This window comes from Aspergillus pseudotamarii (genome assembly GCF_009193445.1).
Source record: "Aspergillus pseudotamarii strain CBS 117625 unplaced genomic scaffold BDV38scaffold_35, whole genome shotgun sequence".
Lineage (NCBI taxonomy): Eukaryota > Fungi > Ascomycota > Eurotiomycetes > Eurotiales > Aspergillaceae > Aspergillus > Aspergillus pseudotamarii.
This window is the reverse complement of record NW_022475049.1, coordinates 158,831-179,556: the sequence shown is the minus strand read 5'-3', so window position 1 is coordinate 179,556 and position 20,726 is coordinate 158,831. Positions and strand designations below refer to the sequence as shown.

At 50.1% G+C, this 20,726-nt stretch overlaps 9 protein-coding genes across 9 annotated transcripts; 4 read left to right on the top strand and 5 right to left on the bottom strand.

Annotated features, from left to right (window-relative positions):
* Positions 1-13: 13 nt before the first annotated feature.
* BDV38DRAFT_114067 (small subunit rRNA maturation protein TSR4) lies at positions 14-1,839 on the bottom strand. The gene is made up of 2 exons (XM_032051013.1): positions 1,342-1,839; positions 14-1,277 (listed from the first exon to the last, which is right to left on the bottom strand). Exons 1-2 carry the CDS (start codon positions 1,465-1,467, stop codon positions 120-122), a joined length of 1,284 nt encoding a protein of 427 aa, XP_031912380.1. The 5' UTR covers positions 1,468-1,839; the 3' UTR covers positions 14-119.
* A 133-nt stretch (positions 1,840-1,972) lies between these two features.
* Positions 1,973-3,673, top strand: BDV38DRAFT_272144 (putative prenylcysteine lyase; the record flags this gene model as incomplete). Its single annotated transcript, XM_032057436.1, has 3 exons — positions 1,973-2,111; positions 2,168-2,245; positions 2,289-3,673. The coding sequence occupies 3 exons, from the start codon at positions 1,973-1,975 to the stop codon at positions 3,671-3,673; spliced, it is 1,602 nt and encodes a 533-aa protein (XP_031912379.1).
* A 609-nt stretch (positions 3,674-4,282) lies between these two features.
* On the bottom strand, positions 4,283-5,873 carry BDV38DRAFT_284061 (glycine hydroxymethyltransferase SHM2; the record flags this gene model as incomplete). The annotated part of the gene is made up of 4 exons (XM_032060182.1): positions 4,283-5,243; positions 5,306-5,670; positions 5,726-5,776; positions 5,838-5,873. The coding sequence occupies 4 exons, from the start codon at positions 5,871-5,873 to the stop codon at positions 4,283-4,285; spliced, it is 1,413 nt and encodes a 470-aa protein (XP_031912378.1).
* Positions 5,874-6,676: 803 nt separating this feature from the next.
* BDV38DRAFT_114003 (RNA polymerase II mediator complex middle subunit MED9) lies at positions 6,677-7,987 on the bottom strand. Its single transcript, XM_032051012.1, has one exon. It carries the CDS (start codon positions 7,722-7,724, stop codon positions 7,062-7,064), a length of 663 nt encoding a protein of 220 aa, XP_031912377.1. The 5' UTR covers positions 7,725-7,987; the 3' UTR covers positions 6,677-7,061.
* On the top strand, positions 7,938-10,613 carry BDV38DRAFT_113978 (2,3-bisphosphoglycerate-independent phosphoglycerate mutase). Its single transcript, XM_032051011.1, has 4 exons — positions 7,938-8,180; positions 8,244-8,981; positions 9,038-9,620; positions 9,688-10,613. The coding sequence occupies exons 1-4, from the start codon at positions 8,150-8,152 to the stop codon at positions 9,896-9,898; spliced, it is 1,563 nt and encodes a 520-aa protein (XP_031912376.1). The 5' UTR covers positions 7,938-8,149; the 3' UTR covers positions 9,899-10,613.
* Positions 10,524-11,122, bottom strand: BDV38DRAFT_284058 (tubulin-binding prefolding complex subunit YKE2; the record flags this gene model as incomplete). Its single annotated transcript, XM_032060181.1, has 4 exons — positions 10,524-10,583; positions 10,639-10,699; positions 10,776-10,971; positions 11,062-11,122. The coding sequence occupies 4 exons, from the start codon at positions 11,120-11,122 to the stop codon at positions 10,524-10,526; spliced, it is 378 nt and encodes a 125-aa protein (XP_031912375.1).
* A 473-nt stretch (positions 11,123-11,595) lies between these two features.
* Positions 11,596-13,085, top strand: BDV38DRAFT_284057 (AAA family ATPase VPS4; the record flags this gene model as incomplete). Its single annotated transcript, XM_032060180.1, has 4 exons — positions 11,596-11,894; positions 11,964-12,296; positions 12,355-12,805; positions 12,864-13,085. 4 exons carry the CDS (start codon positions 11,596-11,598, stop codon positions 13,083-13,085), a joined length of 1,305 nt encoding a protein of 434 aa, XP_031912374.1.
* A 3,779-nt stretch (positions 13,086-16,864) lies between these two features.
* On the bottom strand, positions 16,865-17,864 carry BDV38DRAFT_113942 (putative spindle-pole body protein (Pcp1)). The gene has a single exon (XM_032051010.1). The coding sequence runs from the start codon at positions 17,760-17,762 to the stop codon at positions 17,121-17,123; it is 642 nt and encodes a 213-aa protein (XP_031912373.1). The 5' UTR covers positions 17,763-17,864; the 3' UTR covers positions 16,865-17,120.
* Positions 17,865-18,098: 234 nt separating this feature from the next.
* BDV38DRAFT_249826 (putative regulatory factor Sgt1) lies at positions 18,099-20,683 on the top strand. The gene is made up of 3 exons (XM_032054897.1): positions 18,099-18,403; positions 18,476-18,675; positions 18,729-20,683. The coding sequence occupies exons 1-3, from the start codon at positions 18,139-18,141 to the stop codon at positions 20,103-20,105; spliced, it is 1,842 nt and encodes a 613-aa protein (XP_031912372.1). The 5' UTR covers positions 18,099-18,138; the 3' UTR covers positions 20,106-20,683.
* Positions 20,684-20,726: the final 43 nt, after the last annotated feature.

Here is a 20,726-nt window from a genome sequence, read left to right as displayed (position 1 = left end):
ATCCACCCCATCTGGATAGAATACATTACACGAGAAAAAGATGTGAACTTTTCAACTTGAGTCGATTTTTGTCTATGCGGTCATAAGCATTATAGAACATCAGTCATGAGCCTGTACGTTTATTTCGATTCTTCCCACTGCACTCCCGCCCACTCCTCACGCCAACCGACTGCCCCAATTTTCTCCGGGCCACAGTCCTTGCTGCAGACACCAAGAATGATGGTTCCCCATTCCATGCCATCGTCCTTGGGGCCTAGTCCAACCCCCTCACGACCGTCCTCCAGCATGCTGATGGCGTGAGGCACGAGCTGCAGCTCGAAAACACGCTGGCTACCACAGTATTCACAGCGTGGCATGCGGGTCGGGCCACCAGTAGTAGTCACCTTAGCGCCCAAGGGTGGGTTCTTGGGGTCGTAAAGAAGCTTTCCGACGGCATCGGTGTGAGAGTAGAGGAGGGGGGAGCCCCGGAATTCATATCGTAAAATCTGCTCAGGGTTATGTCCGAGACGGGTCGAGAATTTCATGAAGACTTTGTCCAGTTCAGACTCAAGAGCATCCTTCAGGTCCGCGCCCGAGCCACCATTGACATCATCTTCGGTGTTATCGATAACAACGTTATCGGGAATTTTCGGGGTAGGGGGACGAGAAAGTGTTTCGTACTCCGCATCTAAATAGTACCGTTTGTACGGTGAGGGGAAGTCGGACTGCGGCGGCCAAGGTGCAGCGGGGTCGGTGGCCTCGGGTGGCTTGATGGTCGGGGGCGGGGAGGAAACACGAACTTTGTCTGCAAAGGATTCGGAAAGGGAATTTCCGGACGGGTTTGATGGGGCAGCTGGTTTGGCAGGTTGGGGTGCTGCAAGAGGGGAAGCGAACGGGTTGCTGGCTTGTGCGGAGGACGAACTGGTCGAGAAAGGGTTCTGGCTCGCAGACACGCTCCCAGTGAGAGAGGTCGCCCCGAAAAGACTTGCTCCAAGATCCGGCTTAGGAGCCTCAGCCTGCTTCTTTTGCTCTTCTTTCTCCTTCTCCGATTCCTGCTTTTCCTCCTTCTTAGGCGCTGGCTGGCTCTTCAACTTCCGTGTAGCGCGCAGGGCTCTGATACTGCCTGGCTTGCGGTTGCAGGGCTTTCTGGGGCAACCGAAGATATACAATCGTCGCTCATCATCCGGGAAGTGTTCGGGAAGGTCACCGTGCAGTTCGAGGAGGAGGATCATAGGACTATTGCAGACTTTGCAATTGGCGAACTCGCCTGGGGGCGGGGTAGAGTCGTCCAGCCATGTCTGAAGTCAAGGTGATCAGTATTTATTTGCTTGTATATTCATTGGGATTCAAAAGGTCACATACTGGCCAGCCTCCGAGGTGACTAATCGAGTCATCTAACAGTTCCTCCGACGCGTATCCCAACAGCACACTGGTCTCTGTGAAGTCCTCATCTTCAAACCCCGACGAGTCGCTGTCATAGGGATCCATTGTTTTTGGAGGTAAATGTGGTGGCGAGACAATTGGCGAGAAAGCTAGTCTATAATAAGTGACTATATTAAGTCATGAAAAGTCGACACTAAAAGTGTGCACAGAAGGTCAACGTTGATATACAAGCAATCAGCCCCTCCATTAGTCCAGCAGAGAAAAAAAAGAAAAAGACTGTAGAAAAAAAGATTAGACCGATAAGCGATACGGGGTTCACGATACACTAGTCCAGTTGGGGACTAGCTCCGATACCAACCCCGTACCACTCTATGATTCGTCATCTGCTCTGTGCCTTGTTGTCTTGACGTCTCTCATTCTCCATCTCTCTGATCTGTAATTGCCATCTTTCTTCTTATCCTTAAATCATAATATTAGCCTCAGCTCATCAGAAGGACAGTGTAGGGTGGCTATTGGGGATTGGATTGTGCTAAGTAGCGCACGTTCATGAGAGCTTGGATGCTGTGCCGCTAATACTCAGTCCTCACTGTGTAGTGCCTTTGATTTGCCCATGGCTGTCTTTAAACCTTCATTCTGGCTATTAGCCATACACTATGTCATAGCGTTGTGTTTTATATCTTTTAGTGATGCCAAAGAGCATTCATTCACTCAATCTTCCGATGCTGTCCCCAAGCGGGTGGCAATAATCGGTGGGTTTATAAGCTCTAGCTAACATTTGTATGCCAGAAGCTAATGAATCTCACAGGAGCTGGAGCGGGAGGTTCTTCCACTGCATTCTCTCTACGCAAATATGCAGATGCATCCCCAATTCCAGTCAATCACCGTCTTCGAACGCAATTCGTACGTGGGCGGTCGATCAACCACAGTAAATGTTCTAGACCATCCGGCATATCCTGTGGAGCTAGGTGCATCGATCTTTGTCAAGGTCAACTACAACCTCATGAACGCATCCAAAGAGCTCGGTTTGTTTGTCGATAGCGCTGACGCAGCCCGGCCGAAGGAAGCCGATGATAGTATCGGCATCTGGGACGGGAAGCAGTTTGTCTTCGTGTTGCAGAATAATAGTTGGTGGAACATTCCTAAGCTGCTCTGGCGTTACGGCTGGGCACCCATTCGGACCCAGAACTTGATGAAGACCACAGTCAATAAGTTCTTGAAACTCTATGAAGAACCTATGTTTCCATTTAGGTCCCTGACTGCCGCAGCCACCGCAGTTGGTTTGCTGGACTCGACTTCAACTCCTGGTGACGTTTTTCTCAAGGAGAATAACATATCTCCTGACTTCTCTCGCGATATCATACAAGCTAGTACACGAGTCAACTACGGGCAGAATCTGGGTCTCATACATGGCCTCGAGTCCATGGTGTGCATGGCTACAGAAGGAGCTGTGTCTATCAAGGGTGGAAATTGGCAAATCTTCCATGGAATGCTGAAGGCCGCGCAAGCCGACGTTCGACTCAACCATACAGTGACCTTCATTCAGCGTAATGCTGATAACACATTAACTCTAACTTACAAGGCCAACGACTTGAAGGAGCAGAAACTCGTTTTTGATGAAGTAGTGATTGCGGGTCCCTTGCAGCATTCCGGGCTCTCAATTACTCCTCCAGTGGAAAAGCAGCCAGATGAGGTTCCGTTCGTAACACTCCATGTGACCTTATTCTCCTCACCACATAAGCTCTCATCTAAATTCTTTAACATCCATGAGGCCAATGCCCAGACCCCCGAAACTATTCTCACCACCGTCCCCAGCGGCCTCGATCTGGGCTCCGAAAAGGCAGGAGTGGGTCCAACCGGTTTCTGGAGCATCAGCACTCTCCGAACGGTGGATCATCCCCCGGCATCTCCAGACCAGAAACCGTCGAAGCACTACGTCTACAAGGTCTTCTCACCCGAGCGGTTATCAGCTGACTTCGTAAGAAGCATCTTGGGTCTGGAGAGCCCATCTGATCCTGTAAAGAACAACAATGCGACTATTGACGATCTCTCCAAGCAGGATATCAGCTGGCATCATGAGAAGATCTGGAATCCTTACCCGTTCCTCTACCCACGAGTCACATTCGAGGAGACACTCTTGTCCCCTAATATCTGGTATACCGGTGGGATCGAGAGCTTCATCTCTACGATGGAAACGAGTGCGCTGATGGGTAAGAATGTCGCCACATTGCTTTTCCAATCATGGCAGGAACAGAAAGAGGGAACTGTAGAGGATGACCCGGTCGTGGACTTTGGGGAAAGGGTTGAGTTGTAGATGGAGATAAATATCAGCGGGCATTGTGCCAGGCTTAATAGTTTTTTAATGTGTTTTACTGCGCGTATTACTCGGGCTTTACAAACCGTCTGTGGCGTCAATTGCACGTCGATATGATGGCATGACTGGTTTGTGCGTACAATGCCTAAGCATCTAGAGATGAATCGAGCTTGACGTCACGATAAAGCCCTGAGGGAGAAACACTAGTAACAATAACTAGATGCTCTTGGTTCTCTGCATCTGTGTGGAACTCATCAACACATTCATCGCTTACGTCACAGTTCTAGGAGGTACTTCAAGGTAACTTCTTGAAAAAAAATTTCATTAATGTATATTTAATGTTGTTCGTGAATGGCAAGCATATCCATTTAAAAGCTGGACGTCCAGCCCGATAATGTAGACATGAACTTTTGTCCTGTTGAAGAGGTGTTGAAAAGCCATCCAATGCTATTTTGTTCGTTCACATACTCATATCCCATGACCCGCGTAAGGTTGAAAAAGCAGACCGATATAAACCCCTAGTAAAGCACACCCAATCCATTTTAGACGCAAAGATGTTGAACTCGCAAGACTAAACAAAATGAAACACAGAAAATTTTGGTATCACACTTAAACGGGGAGAGGGAAGGTGGAAGCCCAGGCGGCAACCTCCTTGCGCAGCTCCAGGATCTCCGAGACGGTCTCGGAGGCAACCTTGGCCTTGAAGTCCTTGAGCTTGTTGGCCTCCTTGGGGAGCTCGGCCTGGACATCCTTGCAGATGTTGATGGCCTTGTCGATGTAGTGAGCGATGCGCTTGAAGTCCTCCTCACCCATACCACGGGTGGTCATGGCAGGAGCACCGATACGGATACCGCAAGGAGTAAGGGCAGATTTGTCACCAGGGATGGAGTTCTTGTTGCAAGCAATGTTGATCTGCTCCAGGACAGCCTCAACACGAGCACCATCCAACTTCTTGGCGCGGAGGTCCACCAGGACCATGTGGCTGTCAGTGCCGTCAGAGACGAGCTTGTGGCCCAGCTGCTTGAACTCGTTCTCCAGAGCCTTAGCGTTGTTCAGGACCTGCTGCTGGTACTGCTTGAACTCGGGGGTGTCAACCTGCTTGAGAGCAACAGCAAGGGCAGTGATGGTATGGTTGTGGGGACCACCCTGGTGACCAGGGAAAACGGAGAAGTTGATAGGACCCTCAAGATCGTACAAGATCTCCTTGCCAGTCTTGTCAGTGCTGCGCACACCCTTGCGGAAGAAGATCATGGCACCACGGGGACCACGGAGAGACTTGTGGGTGGTGGTAGTGACAACATCGGCGTACTCGAAGGGAGAAGGAATGACACCGGCGGCGATCAATCCGGAGATGTGGGCCATGTCAACAATGAGGTAAGCGCCGACCTTGTCAGCGATCTTGCGCATGCGCTCATAGTCGATCAAGCGGCAGTAGGCGGAGGTACCGGCAACTAGACACTTGGGGCGGTAGAGCTCAGCGTTAGCCTCCAAAGCGTCGTAGTCAATGATACCAGTCTCGAGGTTGACACGGTAGGGGAAGGTCTCGAAGTAAGTAGAGACAGCGGAGATCCTGTGCAATTTTTGGATTAGCAAGGAAATGACAAAACCACCGCTGGACGATGTGAAACCTACTTTCTGGCGGGGGTCTGATAGCCGTGGGACAGATGGCCTCCGTGGGGAAGATCCAGACCCATCAGGCGGTCGTGGGGGCGCATAAGAGCCTGGTAGACCTGCAGGTTGGCAGGGCTGCCACTCAGGCACTGAACGTTGACACCCCACTTGGCAGGGTCGAGGTTGAAAGCCTTCAGGGCACGAGCCTGGCAGGTGAGCTCGATGGCATCGATGTGCTGGTTACCACCGTAGTAACGGGCACCGGGGTAACCCTCGGAGTACTTGTTGGACATGGGAGAACCAAGGGCATCGAAAACGGCGTGAGAAGTGAAGTTCTCTGAAGCGATCAGGACAATGGATTCACGCTGACGCTGAATCTCTTTTTCCTGCAAAGTGTCAGACTAGTTCAACACCATATTGATTTAATAAAACCGAACTTACCATGATCTGAGCAATTTCGGGATCAGACTCAACAAGAGTCTTCTCCATTTGCTACATTGCCTCGTGAGTCAGCGACTGTGGCATGAAAAATTTCAACTGTATCAATACTCACGTCCCGGTGGGCCTGCGACAGAGCGTAGGTGGCCATTGTGAAATGTAATACTAGTACAGCAAAGAATACTAGAGAAGAAAATGGGTAGAGAGAGAATTGGAGTGTGAAAGGAAGAAGAGAAGAAGAAGAGGAAGGAGAAGCAGAAGAGAGAAAATGGAGACCAGGTCGTAGTAGTTAGGTGGGGTGTTGGGTGCCTCAGGAAGAATGTCCCGCCTTTTTAACCTTTTATCATATCCAATAGAAACAGGCTCCGATCAGGGATCTTACGGAGTACTTTTTCGTACTACGTCGGCCTCCGGGAACGACATCGGAGCTCATTTCTCCCCTCACCGGGAAACTGATTCGCCCGGAGACGGGACCGTGAGGGGCCCTCTAACCATCTGGGGTTAGTATTCGTTTCCTTGGGGAAAGGGAAAAAAAAACTTAATGGAGAGCTATGAGTCACATGATGATAGCGTTTCTACTCCGTATACTCCATCGGGAACGGAGACCATGGAAGTCATCTTGTTTGGAGAAGTTTACGAATATTGCGCAGTTGGAGATCGGGTTTGTTCTTCTCCTCATTATCTACATTACTGATAATAATGGCGCTTAATTTATGTTGAAAAAGAACAAAACAAAAACGGAATGTTAATTGTGTGTATCTATTGGTGGCATACACAATGACCCTCATACATGGGGACGAGGACCGTGGGAGTCACTGAGGGGTGAGCACGACATCCATACTGCCACCCCTCCCCGACAAAGAGCACCGCATGCCGGGCGCAACTCTCCAAGATATACTATCAGTATGGCGGAATCCGCCATCATGTTGTAATTCTTCGTTCTCTGATGTCCTTCATTTGCCACTCTAAGAAGGGTGAATCAGGCCTCTTACATGGATTCCTAAGTTATCGCGGCTAGACAGCTGTAACGAGGTCTTCCATGTAGCAACGCCATTAGGGTTCATGGAACATAGCATCCATTAATTGCCCCCAAGGTATCTAGCACACTTTACTCTCCCATGCTTAGCCAGGTCTTAGCAAACCGATGTGTCTGTCCACAATCCAGACTGGCACAGGGAAGCCATCGTCAGGCTTCGCAAGTTGTGCTTCCATGACGGATCCAATGTTTTCTCTCACTGACCGCAAATTATAAGGCAGTCTGAAGCCTGTTTAAATCCATTACCGTCACGATAGGAATACCGCCGTGGAACAGACATTCCTATCGTAGTGGAGTCTCCATTCAAGCTGCTTCCATCTCCGCTGTCTCTGTCTTCGCAGAGTCCGCTCTTCTCCCAAAATCTGAGATGACCGATTTGAGTCTAGAGATTCTATGCTCGAGTTCTTTAATCTCCCTCTCCTGTTCCACAACTGACCGCTGCACATCAGGCAGGCTATCCACCACAGCTTGTGCTTTCTGTATACGAATCTTGATGGAGCTGGCCTCGGTAGGAAGGTCTTTAATGTCTAGCGGTGGAGGCGCGTTTGAACTCAACGCAGCTATCTCGGCCGCAGCGGAGGCGCTACCTGGTGCCGCAGAGGAAGCAGTGGGCATTACGCCATGGCCATCATTGCTTTGGTTCCCAGCAGCCGATTGCTGGTGTTGTGGGTGAGACTGAGACTGGCCTGCCGCAGTGGACGTGGCACCGGTGGGAGCTGTAGCAACAGCGGGATCTTCGGCGGCTCGTGTGTCATTTGATACACCTTCAGTATTTGGCTGTGGTGAGAGTAGTCGGAGAAGCAGACCGTGCAATGGTGGGATAATATCGAACGTCTGTGGAGGAGGGAAGGGAACTGGTTGCGGCACTGTTGATGGTGCAGCCGTTGTATCCCTAACGATGGGCGTCTGGGGAGCCGACGATAATTTTGGCAGTGGAGTAACCGCCGCCGGGGATCGAGAAGCCATTGCGGGGACAAATAATGGCCTTGCGACGAACGAAGACGAAGGTAATTATGATCAGGGTAATTGTTTAGGGAAGAGTCGGAACGGGTAAAGCAGAGCGGACGAGAACAACCGGTCGCCGCCCGTGACTTTTGACTAAAAAAAGTGACGTCGCACCAGGAGACCAGTTGACTGACACTCACCCTAAAAGCGTCACCGGCGGAACACCCCTCCCCCTCCATTTCATTCACCCGATACTACTGCTTCTCACCGGTCAACTTATCTTTTCCTCTTTTCTTCTCTTCTCTCCTTTTCTCCACCACCTCCTCCTTCTTCTATCCTCACTTCTACTCGACCTCCTCCTTTTGGTCAGTGATTCTTCCCTTTCTCAATTCCCCCAAAAATTAGGTTAAAAGTTGTCCGGGAATTGACTATCTCGCAGTTTCATTATGGCTAAGGTTGACCAAAAAGTTGTCCTCGGTAAGTATTTGCGCCGCAGTGCCATCCGGCTTTCTAAAACAAATCACTAACACAGTCAACCAGTCGTCATCGATGGCTGGGGTGTTGCTGGCCCCGACTCCCGCAAGGATGGTGATGCTATCCTCGCTGCGGAGACTCCCTTCATGTCCGGTTTTGCCGAGGCCGATTCCAAGACCGCCCAGGGCTACTCCGAGCTCGATGCTTCGTCGCTTGCCGTCGGATTGCCGGAGGGTCTCATGGGTAACAGTGAAGTCGGCCATCTGAACATCGGCGCGGGACGTGTGGTCTGGCAGGACAGTGTCCGTATTGACCAGACCCTCAAGAAGGGTGAGCTGAACAAGATAGACAACGTCGTTGCATCCTTCAAGCGTGCCAAGGAAGGCAATGGTCGTCTTCACCTTCTGGGTCTGGTCTCCGACGGCGGTGTCCATTCCAACATCACCCACCTGATCGGCCTGCTAAAGGTTGCCAAGGAGATGGAGATTCCCAAGGTCTTCATCCACTTCTTCGGCGATGGACGTGACACCGAGCCCAAGAGCGCTACCAAGTACATGCAGCAGCTTCTTGATCAGACCAAGGAAATCGGCATTGGTGAAATTGCCACTGTTGTTGGACGCTACTGGGCCATGGACCGCGATAAGCGCTGGGACCGTGTCGAAAAAGCCATGAAGGGCATTGTCTCTGGAGATGGCGAAGAGTCCTCCGACCCTGTGAAGACCATCAACGAGCGCTACGAAAAAGATGAGACCGACGAGTTCCTGACGCCCATCATCGTCGGTGGCGAGGAGAGACGGGTCAAGGGTATGATGGCCCATTCAACGATTCGCAGTGTGCTGATGGCTGACGAAATTTGACAGACGATGACACTCTTTTCTTCTTCAACTACCGATCTGACCGTGTTCGTGAAATCACCCAATTGCTCGGTGACTACGACCGCACCCCTAAGCCCGACTTTCCTTACCCTAAGAACATCCACATCACCACTATGACCCAGTATAAGACCGACTACACATTCCCTCTTGCTTTCCCCCCTCAGCACATGGGTAACGTGCTCGCTGAATGGCTCAGCAAGAAGGATGTTCAACAATGTCACGTTGCCGAGACTGAGAAATACGCTCACGTTACTTTCTTCTTCAATGGTGGTATTGAGAAGCAGTTCGCTGGCGAGGTCCGCGACATGATCCCATCCCCCAAGGTTGCGACCTACGACCTGGACCCCAAGATGAGCGCTGAGGCCGTCGGTCAGAAGATGGCCGACCGCATTGGTGAGGGCAAGTTCGAGTTCGTCATGAACAACTTCGCTCCTCCTGACATGGTTGGCCACACTGGTAAGTATGAAGCTGCCATTCAGGGTGTTGCTGCTACCGACAAGGCCATCGGTGCCATTTATGAAGCCTGCAAGAAGCATGGCTATGTACTCTTCATCACTGCGGACCATGGGTAAGCGTTCACTATCCTTAGAGATCATACGTAGGGCGAACTCTCTGGCTGACTGCTTCTCTTCCAGAAACGCCGAGGAAATGCTTACCGAGAAGGGCACCCCCAAGACTTCTCACACCACCAACAAGGTTCCCTTCATCATGGCCAATGCCCCTGAAGGCTGGAGCCTCAAGAAGGAGGGCGGCGTGCTTGGAGACGTCGCACCAACCGTTCTCGCTGCCATGGGCATCGAGCAGCCTGAGGAGATGTCTGGACAGAATCTCCTGGTTAAGGCTTAAACATATTTTAATATATAGATCGTCGTAACGCATCATCTAGAGACGATTTGAGCGGGTTATGAATACATGAAAGTTATGGAGTTCAAATGATTGACAGTTCGATGTAGCATAAATAGAATTTAGAGGCTGTGGAAATAAATTCATGTTATCCTCTTAAAGCGCATAAGGGTCATAAAGCATTAATCCACTGCGTTATGCAACACAAAGGCGCCCTAGGAACTACATTGACTGTACAATAATGAATGGCCTGACAGCGAAGCAGTACGGCTACTGCAAAGCATCCAACCGTATCTGTGGGTGATAGAGAATATCGTATTATGACGATTGCGTCATTGCCAACTCAAAACAACAACACGTCCATCTTGCGATCTGCCAAGTGATCAAATAACCGAGTTCGTAAAAACCCCGACCCCAGTTTGTAGCCGTCCCTAACCGACGTAGTATCATCCTGGTCAATGTCCACGGCCATGGTGCGCAAGGTGACCTGTAACCCCAAAACCTGCAAATGGGGCCACGCTCTAGCACACCAACTCCCCTTCCCGAATGTGTGGGCTTGTTTCTGCGCTCTGAACTGAAAGTGCCGAAGACTCCATTTTTGTGAACCGGGTCAAGTCTATGTTCAAGCTCAAGCGGAGGCGGATGCAGCTGCCGCTTGCTGTTGCATTTGGCTCTGATATTGAAGCATCTGTGAACAAGGATCAGAAACAGCCCTAGTCGGTATCTTCAGAGACACCCCTCACCTCTGCTCGCATCTTGTCGCTCTTGTCTTGGTTTTCCTTGATTTGTCCCTCGATCCGTTTACTGCTCACTCCGTCAGTACAGCCTGAACTGCTAACTATCCCAGACCAGATCTCAAGGTCGTAATTCTTCAACGCACATCTCCTTCTCAATAAACTCAAGACGTCCATTGACAGCCATCAGGGCCTCGTTCTTATCCTGCTTCAACAGGACCGGCCCAATGAGCTTGTAGATGTTCGCATCGTCATCCAACGAGTTAAACTCCTTCTGGACTCCTTGATTTTCCTGTTGCTGTGACTCGAGCTTCTGACGAGCTTCGACAAAACTATCCAATTCTGAGGATCATTGCCGTGTCAGTATCGGGCGCATAGTAGTCGCAGTAGTGCCGAAGTGGGGGAGTTCCGGTCAAGGATTCCCTGACATACCGGTCTGTAATTTTTGGAACTCGTCTGAGAGTGCCTGCATTTGCTTCTGTGCATCCGCCATGGTTGTGACTGTGCGAAGATTATACAAAGAAGTATACGCTATTCGACAATTACGGTAGTAGCAGATAAGTGGTGGGTTTAATCTGAACTACTAGTACGTTGGTTTCCATGGCGGGGACTTCAGGCAAAATAGAGAGCGGAAGCGGCAGAAAATGCAGGACGGTAAACATCACTAAAGGCCGCCTTTTGCCATTTCTCCCCTCCAATCATCCCGCCAAGAACTCGGTCGATTGATACCTAGTTGTATTCCTCTTGGTCCATTCTCTAGAGTCGAATGGGTCCGGCTGCTGTCTAGTCTTTATCAGTCCTCTTTCGAACCCTATCACCCTCCGTTTCCTGCATTCCAACACATTCAGGCAATCACCTATTTCAGTCCCCGCCTCCGACCTCCTCCCTCTCTCCACACACCGAGACGATCCCCCTACGGGCTCCATTAGCAAACCCGGAGTACGCACGAACAACCCTCGTACAATCATGAGTAACACGGACTTCCTGGGGCGGGCGATTGACGCCGTCAAGAAGGCCATCGAGCTCGACAATTCGGGCGAGTACGAGAAGGCTTATCAGGGCTACTACTCCGCACTGGAGCTATTCATGCTCGCCCTGAAATGGGAGAAGAACCCCAAGTCCAAGGAGATGATTCGCGCAAAAACGGGCGAATATCTTGATCGCGCAGAGAAACTCAAAACGCACCTTGAAGCAACGGAAAGTCGAAAGAAGCCAAGTGCGGTAGGCGCCAACGGCAAGGTGGCGCAAGGCAGTGGGAAGGGCGAGTACGTATCTTAGTCGCCTCTATCCTGTTTCTGCATTATTATCGGGTGCTGATATATGCGTTGTTTCAGTAAGAACGAGGACGATAATGAAGACGCTGATTCGAAGAAGCTACGCAGCGCCCTTGCTGGGGCGATCTTGTCGGATAAGCCGAATGTGAAGTGGGAGGATGTAGCAGGTCTCGAGAGTGCTAAGGAAGCATTGAAGGAGGCGGTCATATTACCTATTAAGTTCCCTCATCTGTTTACGGGGAAACGACAGCCATGGAAGGGTATCTTGCTCTATGGGCCTCCCGGTACTGGAAAGTCGTATCTTGCCAAAGCCGTGGCGACGGAAGCAAACAGTACGTTCTTCAGTGTCAGTAGCAGTGATTTAGTATCCAAGTGGATGGGTGAAAGTGAAAGGTACGGTCTCTGGGCGGACTCAGCGCATGTGTTCCGGGCACTTTCTGACTCATAACAGGCTCGTGAAGCAGCTCTTCAATATGGCCCGCGAGAACAAGCCCGCTATTATCTTCATCGATGAAGTGGATGCCTTATGTGGTCCTCGTGGAGAAGGAGAATCAGAGGCATCCCGCCGTATCAAGACGGAGTTGCTGGTGCAGATGGATGGTGTAGGAAAGGATTCGAGGGGTGTTCTAATCCTGGGCGCAACGAACATTCCATGGCAACTAGATGCAGCTATTCGTCGCAGATTCCAGCGGAGAGTCCACATCAGCCTTCCCGACATCAATGCACGAGTGAAAATGTTCATGCTAGCTGTCGGACAAACACCGTGTGAAATGACGCAAGCCGATTACAGAACACTGGCGGAGATGAGCGAGGGCTACTCCGGCAGCGATATTAGCATTGCCGTTCAGGATGCACTCATGCAACCGATCCGTAAAATCCAAACGGCTACGCATTACAAGAAGGTAAGACCACATTAGTCCAGCCCTAGGCTGAACGGAATGATGGCTAACTCGTCACCAGGTTTTGGTTGAAGGACAAGAGAAATTAACACCATGCTCTCCAGGAGACGCAGGTGCAATGGAGATGACATGGACGAGCGTGGAAGCAGATCAGTTGCTGGAGCCTCCGCTCGTTCTGAAAGACTTTATTAAAGCAGTTCGCAACTCTAGACCCACCGTCAGCCAAGAAGACCTCCAGAGGAACTCGGAGTGGACCAAGGAATTTGGCAGCGAAGGCGCTTAGGCCAAATAACAAACCCTTGCCCTCTATCCCTTGAAGCCATATACCGATGTGTTGGCTCTTTATTGCATACCACCCCCCTTCTTCATCTCTCTTGAATTGAGCGAATGAGAGATATTCCACGTTTATACATTCTCACATCATCCTCTCCCAAGCGGCTACCTTGCAAATTCCTATACACGTCCCTCTATATTCATCCTACCCACGACCCCGGTGTTAGAAGCGTTACCGTTATTCGGCAAGGCGAGGCCAGGCGTTACAATTCTGTTGAACTAGTTTGGGCTAAGTTCGAGCTATTCAGTGTCAAATTCATTGTGTTGATTTCACGAGTCATGTGTCTGAAGAATAAAGTCTAATGAACAATGCATATCTATTACTTTCTCATCTCTGGCGTCGGAGGTCCACTTGGCTTATACAAATCTACATTTCTGATTGCTGGTGACTCTATAGTCACTATATTCACCATCAGAAGACCCGATCGATGATCCTTCAAGAGTATGGACTCTTGCAATTAATTACACAGAACAACTAGATAATAAGAACCAAAGAACAAAGACCAAACAGCCATACTTAAACAAGCTTCACATTTCTCATTCAATTATCCTGATCATCAAAAGCAGCAACCCGTACAGGCTATAAAATATATGCAGAATGTCCAGACAACAGTAAGACAAGCTAACTATAAGTCCTACCCATCCTTTCATCCAACAGTCAAAACGCCCCCATAAACAGAATCAGTGGAGTGAAAGAAAACCTAGAGACCGGTATGAACAGATTGGGGAATCACTTGGAAACAAGTCGTAAGCCAAAGAATGAACTGGTTATATCAAAACAAACGCAAGAAAAAAAAAAAGTAGCACGGCAGTTACACCAATGCCTTGCTACTCGACGCCTCCCTTCTCTTCAACACCTCGTTCTTGGCCCGTTTGAGGCCCTCGCCTATTTTCTTCGTCTTTTGCCATTGCTGGCCCATGCGCTGCATCCGTACAATTGCTTTGACCATGAATATTCCGGTCTTGAGCTTCTGTCGTGGGCTGCGAAGCATACCGCGATCACGGGGCTTAACTCCCATCTCGGAGATCATTCTGAGATCGGCCTCATTACTGCAAGGGAAAAACGTTAGTTAGTCAGTAGGCCAATGGAAGAACAAATGGATTGACACGTACCATGCGACTCGGACCCGCTCTCCGAGCTCCATCAGGCCCTTGCTCCAAGCCAGGTCGCGACGGAACTTCTCCTCTCGCTTCAATCGAGCACGGAGCCAGATGATCTCCTTTCCTAAGCCCAGAATCTCTTTGTCGTGTCTGCTCTTGCTATCTGATTTGGAGCCCGCCTTCTCCACAAGTTGGTTGTAACGTTCTTGGAGAGACTCCAAGTCTTTGATGGCCGCCTCGGCCTTTCTTGCACAGAAGGCGCGCTCCTCTCGGATCCTGCGTACTTGGGCTTTTAGTTCACTCAACCGTGCATCGCGCTCTGATACCTTCAGGGCCAACGACTCGGCCTCAAGTGTAGATGATCTAAGCAACTCGTGCAGGTCTCGCTGGTCCTCCTCCCTCATAGCAGCTCGTTCGAGGTCTCGGTTCTTTGTTTTCAGTTCTCTTAGCGTGCGATGCGCCTCGGATAGTTGCTTTCGTAAGCTTCGTAGCTCTTCGTGGAGTTTATCAGAAGGTGACGCATGAGGAGAGTGGTCCTCGAATTTCCGCATCATGGTGTCGTGCAACTCTCTCTCAAGTTCGGCGATCCTTGATTTGCAGCTTCGGACAGAGGCCTTTTGGTCTGCTTCCCGCTGGAGTAGGGTCTTCTCCCGTTTCCGCGCCTCGTCTAGATTATGCCGTAGCATTGAGAGGTCAGCGTTTGCGGTCGAGTGTTCCTGTTCGCCCAAAGGTTGTTGCTCTAAAAGTGCCTCTAGCTCCTGCACTCGCCTTTCGAGACGCTGTGTTTTGCTCTTTGCCGACGTCAGCTCCCTATCTCTTCCACCAGAAGTTGCTTGCAGCCTGTCTTGAAGTTGATCAATCTCAACCGCAAGACGATTTTCTTCCATCGTAGCTCTTTCAACTTCTGAGCTGAGCTGCTTTTCGAGCGCCTCCTTCGCTTCCACAAGCGATGACTTTTCCTCCCTCAGCCTCTTGAGCTCGCCTTCGAGACGCAGAGTAGATTTGCGGAGCTCAACCTTTTCTTTATCGAACTTGGTAGTGTCGTCAACTTGATGCTGGGCTTGGTCGAGCTGAGCCTGGAGCTCATCACGCTCAGTTTCGAGGTCAACCATCGACGTTCGTAGATCGTGTAATTCGACATGAGCATTAGCAAGCTGATCGCGAAGTTTTTGCTTCTCAGATATTAAGTTCTGCAGCCTGTTATCATGATCGCTGGAACCTTTCTGCATTCGTCCCTTGGCGTATTCTCGCTCTTCCTCCAAGTTCGCTTGCAATACCACGACCTCATCCTCAAGCGCTTGTACTTTTTCGGTCAATACTGCTTCTTCGCGTTTGGCAAGCCGAAGTTCTTCTTTAACCGAAAGAAGCTCAGTCCGTTGGTCATCAATAATTTGTCTCTTTGATAAGAGCTCGTCGTTCAACTCTTTCACTTGGCGGCTTAAGACCGCTTCTGAATTAAAGTGTCGCGCTTTCTCACTATCGATAACTTCTTGGAGTTTGCTTTCTTTGCCCGTGAGAGTATGTTCAACCTGCTCAAGCTTCTCAATCGTACGCTTGAAGCCAGCCGCTTGGTCTTCTGCCCTGTCCTTCTGAAGTTGCAGAGCTCGCTTTGTGCTTTCCCACCGGTCTTGTTCCAATGCAAATTGGCCTTCCTTGTCTTCAATCTCATGATTGAGAGCCTCAATTTCTTCCTGGAGTCTTTCAATCTCCTCTCTGTATTGGGTACGGACGGTATCGACGTCTTCGAGGGCATGCTCTTTCGCATCATTGACAGAGTGTTGGAGCTCTCGTATCCTGGCTTGCGCCTGGGCTAACTCATCCTGCAGACCACCGGATTCATCGGTTAAAGCGTAATGGCGTGTTTGGAGGAGCTCCTTTTCCTCTGTCTTACGCTGGATCTCATCGAGTGCTTCTTGCAATTGAGCAGAGAGTGTGTCGCGTTCCTGCTGAGCTACATTTAGTTCATGTCTGGCCATTTCAACGTCGTTATGTAATTTCTGCCCTTCATCATCCATGCTCTGCTGAGCCTGCTGGTACTGCTCTTCAAGGTGAGCTTCATTCCGGGCTTTCCTTTCAAGTTCTTCTTTCAGTACGCTGTTTTGCTCTTGTAGTGTCCGAAGCTCTTCTTCCAACTTGCTTGATTTTTCTTCTAGTTGGCGAGTCAGCCCCTTTGTACTAATGGACTTGTTTGCCATCTCATCATGTAGTTCCTGCAAGTTCTTCTCGGCCTCCTCCTTGTCGCTCCTTGCACGGCTTTCAGACTCCCTTGCCTCTCGAGCTTCAGACTTCGCTTGGTCAAGAGAGTCCTGCAGCTCTTCCATCTGCTCCTTCGCGCGTTGAAGTTCGGATTCAAGTTCAGCGAGTGCTCCATTTTCCTTGCTATCCTTGTCTTTCAGCTCTTCAAGCTCCTCATCACGCTCGTCAATCGTACGCTCCTTCTCCCTGAGGGAGGCTTCCAGGTCCTCGATCTCATCGCGGAGTTTCTCAATTTCCTCTGACTGCCTATCCTTCGCCTCTCGGAGTTCTTCCTGGAGTTCTCTGACTCGCTGATCTTTTGATTCCAGTTCCTCCCGCATTAGATCCATCTCGCGCTGTGACGTTTCATCCAACTGGCCCCTCCGCACTTTCTCCCGGAGTTCTTGAAATTGCACGCGGTAGGCTTCGAGGTCGCGTTCTGCCTGTTGGAGACTCTTCTTATATCGGGAGATGTCTCGTTGCATCGTAAGCTTCGACACCTTGAGCTCGGTGTTTTCTTTGAGCGCCGCTTGATTGTACGACGGGCCTGCTTTCTCTAGTTGCTCTTGCAAATAGTGAATCTTTAACTTCAGGCCGAAGTTATCCTTGTCTAGTTTGTCGATTATCTACATAGGTCAGTTGCACCGTTTTAACAGCTATGGAAAGAATACATGAAAGCAACGCTTACCTTTTCTTGTTCCTTCAGGGTCATGTTCTGCCCATCGTTCAAGAGACCATTCCCGCCTCTACCCGATAACCCCGGAAGGGGTGTACTTTGCACACTACTGCTCGCAACCTGCGGTAGGGGAGTGGGCTGGTCGTCGGTTTCATCCTCCTCGTCGATACCAGTCATATCGTAACTCGGAAGCCCGGGGGTATGGATATTGCTGCGACCTTCCTTCATATATCCTGGGGTTTTGTGGCCGTTGCCCCTCGCCGTGGACATGTTTCGTAAGAAATTGTTCTTTGCAGCACTCCGCATCAATGGAGTAAATTCTCCCTTGGGAGGTGCTGCTGTCGGAAGGTGATGCCGGCCGTTCAACGCGTTTCTCGTCGATTTGGAACCGGTGCCTGCACGCGGTGTACTGAGTTTGAATCCGCTGGAGCTTCGTCTTCGATCATCACCGAGTCCTTTTAGGAGGTCTTCATCTTTGGAGGGTGTCTGGAACGAGTTCTCGACCGAATCGAGCGCCGATAGGTTGTGCCGTCCGACGCTGCGAAAGCCATTGGTCAGGTAAGTCGCGTTTCCGTCGACTTCGGTGCGCGGTGTGTCGATATACGGCACCACCATTGTCAAGGCGGATCACGCGAAAAATTTGTAAGACTTGAGGTGTTGAATTGGCTCAATGTTTTTGCCAGCGCGCGATCATCTCTAAATCTTGGCGCGTGTGAAGGGAAGCAACACTAAAATGCAGTAAAGTAGATTAGGATTAGAGTACAAGCCGTGTATGCGGCATTACGAGGACCGTGTTTTGGGCGGTGAGGACCCACTACCGTTTTCTTGTTGATATCTAGCCGGAAACAGCTTAGCGTTGAGATCACGAGCGCCGGGCCGGGAGATTCACCGCGTCTCGTTCGGTATGAAGTCATTGCCAGTAATTTTTCTTTTGATGGAGCGAAACTGATTCCTTGCGCCTGCGAACGACTAGGGTGTTGAAATTGTCAATATGACACCCATGTCGGAGGAAGACCTAGAATGGTTTAAGTCCACCTTCCATCCCATCCCGAAACCTGAGCTCCCCGACGATTGTGTGGAGTATTCGCTCTATCATATCGCCTCCGACCCCACCCCCGCTATCGTTGATGAAGTCGCAGAAACGAGAGCGCGCTTGGTGGAAGTACAGCGTACTGCTGCGGAACTGACAAAGGACCTTCTCAAAGACTATATCTGGCAGAGAGAAGGGTTCCGCTTGGAAATTACTAAGGAGGATGGTATGTGATTGCGTCTTTTACAAACTCTCTAGGGCCAAACGACAGGGCCCATGCTGATTGAACTGTAACTAGGAATCACATTTCTACGCGGACGCACCAATTTCGGCGACTCGATTGAGGATGAATGGGTAGTCGTGTATTTGTTGCGCGAGCTTTCGAAGAAGCATAAGGATATCTGGGTCAAGGTCACGGATGGTGATGGGCAGTTTCTTCTCATCGAAGCCGCAGGCGCACTGCCGTCATGGCTGGAGCCCGAAGTAGCCGATAACCGAGTAAGAGGATCGTTTTTTATGCGTCCATTGCATAAAGCTAATGGTCTCTGCAGGTGTGGATACACCGTGGTGAACTTGTTATCATCAAACCGAAAAACCAAAAGGGCAAAGTGACGGAAAAGCTATCTCTTTCAGATTCGAGGAGGATCATCGTCGAGGAACCTGCGCGGCTTATGCGCTCAGCAATGATTCAAGAAGAAGCATTCTATCGATTGCGCAATTACCCCCAGCAAATCAGCGAAAACCTTCACTCCGCACTGATCAGTATCCCCCGCAAGGTCGCGTACTTATTACACCAGAAGCCCGCATATATCTCATCAGCAGTGGAAGCTTTCTATCTAAGGGACCCAATTGCATTACGACCTCTCCGGGCTAAGGAGCCTGACAGTTTCATCTTTAAACCCGAGGATTTCGTCACGGTCAGCGTCCGGTTCACTAGAGTCGGTTATGCCCAGCTCAAGAGCCAGGATTTCCCTGTCCCAAAATCATGGGCTGGAGCATTACCTTCCAAGGATGAACAAAAAACTTATGACAGAGCAGAATTGGGTATGAAGCTTGCCTGCGGGTTTGAAATGCTTCTCACCGACCCGCAAAATCAAGATAAAGCCGTCGTGAGGGAGATAAAACTTGTCTTGGAAGATATCGAAAGCGGAGATGAGAGCCTGCCTACCGATGAGGAAATATCTACCTGGGACAAAACAGAGGATGACGAAAAGTGGCTGGACATCAGTTTTGAGGATCTCGACAGGGAACTCAAGGGTAAAGGAAAAGAAAAGGACGACGGGAAACTCCCCAAGGGCAATTTTGGCGATGCCAACGCCCAAGAGAATCTTCAGCGTATCGTTGCACGCTTCGAAGAGTTTCTGAATAATGACTCGGCCGGTCTCGATGGGGCCGATTTTCTTGACGATTATGACTCTGATTCCGACAATGGTGATGATGATGATGACGACGATGAAGTGAGCAGTGACGGAGAGGACAAGGAGGCATCATTTGATGAAGAGGAATTCTCCAAGATGATGAAAGAGATGATGGGAATGCCATCAGCATCTGGTCCCAAGGGCTCATCTCGCCCATCGATGCCACGTAATCGAGTGGAAGAACTAGATGCTGAGTCTGAAGATGATACTGAACAGATACAAGAGCTATCACGGCAGATGGAAGCCGAGCTGAAAGGCACGGGTGTACTTGACCTGAATCGTCCCGGTAGGGCATCTGCAGGTAAGCAGGCATTGTCTGAAGGAAAGTCAGGCGAGGGCCATGACGAAGGGGAAGGGGAAATGCCCGATCTTGAGGATGAAGATATCGACATAAATCTCGCGAAGAACCTGCTGGAGGCCCTTCAGAGTCAGGCGGGGGGTGCAGGACCCGCACGAAATATGCTGTCTATGTTAAACTTGCCTGTACCGAAGGATGATCGCGGACGGTGATGGCGACCAGCTCCGCTACGAAACCTGTCTCACAAATAGCCTCAATTTCACCCAGAGGAAGCGACAGTTGCTCCAGGCGACAGTGCGACTGATCGGCAGCTCGAACTCTGTCATAAAACAACTCTCCTGGTCTAATACTTATGAACGCCCATGTTTCAAGGCCGCTTGGTTCCACGTTCTAGTGGATCACCTCTCGGTCGCTTCGGGGAGGCTTAGACACGCAAGGCGTCATTCACCAATATTTGACCTTGGTGCTTGCTGTTAGGGCTCTTGACTCCTAGGTGTATGCATTGGGCTCTTTGCGACCGCGACGAGGTTACATAGGACCCTAGAGAGTGTCGTCTTACTGTAGGTATATACTAATATATATACAACTTAACAAGATACAAAAGACAATGATACTTGGGTTACGATCTCCCAAGCAGGACATCTGCATTCGGGTTATTGCCATCCATTGATTCCGGCAAAACAAATATATATATTTCGCTTCGAGGGGTAGTTATATGAATAGAAGGTTGACAACGTTCAAACTGATGGTTTAATGGAGTATATGTTCAACACATATGTTTCCACAGTGCTGTACATTTGCTAGATCCTAAGCCCAGTCATATATATAGAGAG

Coding starts and splice junctions, on each gene's coding strand:
- BDV38DRAFT_249826 (XM_032054897.1), top strand. CDS start 18,139: ATGACACCCATGTCGGAGGAAGACCTAGAATGGTTTAAGTCCACCTTC. Junction 18,404..18,475: donor GGAAATTACTAAGGAGGATG/GTATGTGATTGC, acceptor AACTGTAACTAG/GAATCACATTTCTACGCGGA. Junction 18,676..18,728: donor CCGAAGTAGCCGATAACCGA/GTAAGAGGATCG, acceptor TGGTCTCTGCAG/GTGTGGATACACCGTGGTGA.
- BDV38DRAFT_113942 (XM_032051010.1), bottom strand. CDS start 17,762: ATGGTGGTGCCGTATATCGACACACCGCGCACCGAAGTCGACGGAAAC.
- BDV38DRAFT_114067 (XM_032051013.1), bottom strand. CDS start 1,467: ATGGATCCCTATGACAGCGACTCGTCGGGGTTTGAAGATGAGGACTTC. Junction 1,278..1,341: donor GTCACCTCGGAGGCTGGCCA/GTATGTGACCTT, acceptor CCTTGACTTCAG/ACATGGCTGGACGACTCTAC.
- BDV38DRAFT_114003 (XM_032051012.1), bottom strand. CDS start 7,724: ATGGCTTCTCGATCCCCGGCGGCGGTTACTCCACTGCCAAAATTATCG.
- BDV38DRAFT_113978 (XM_032051011.1), top strand. CDS start 8,150: ATGGCTAAGGTTGACCAAAAAGTTGTCCTCG. Junction 8,181..8,243: donor TGACCAAAAAGTTGTCCTCG/GTAAGTATTTGC, acceptor ACAGTCAACCAG/TCGTCATCGATGGCTGGGGT. Junction 9,621..9,687: donor TTCATCACTGCGGACCATGG/GTAAGCGTTCAC, acceptor CTTCTCTTCCAG/AAACGCCGAGGAAATGCTTA.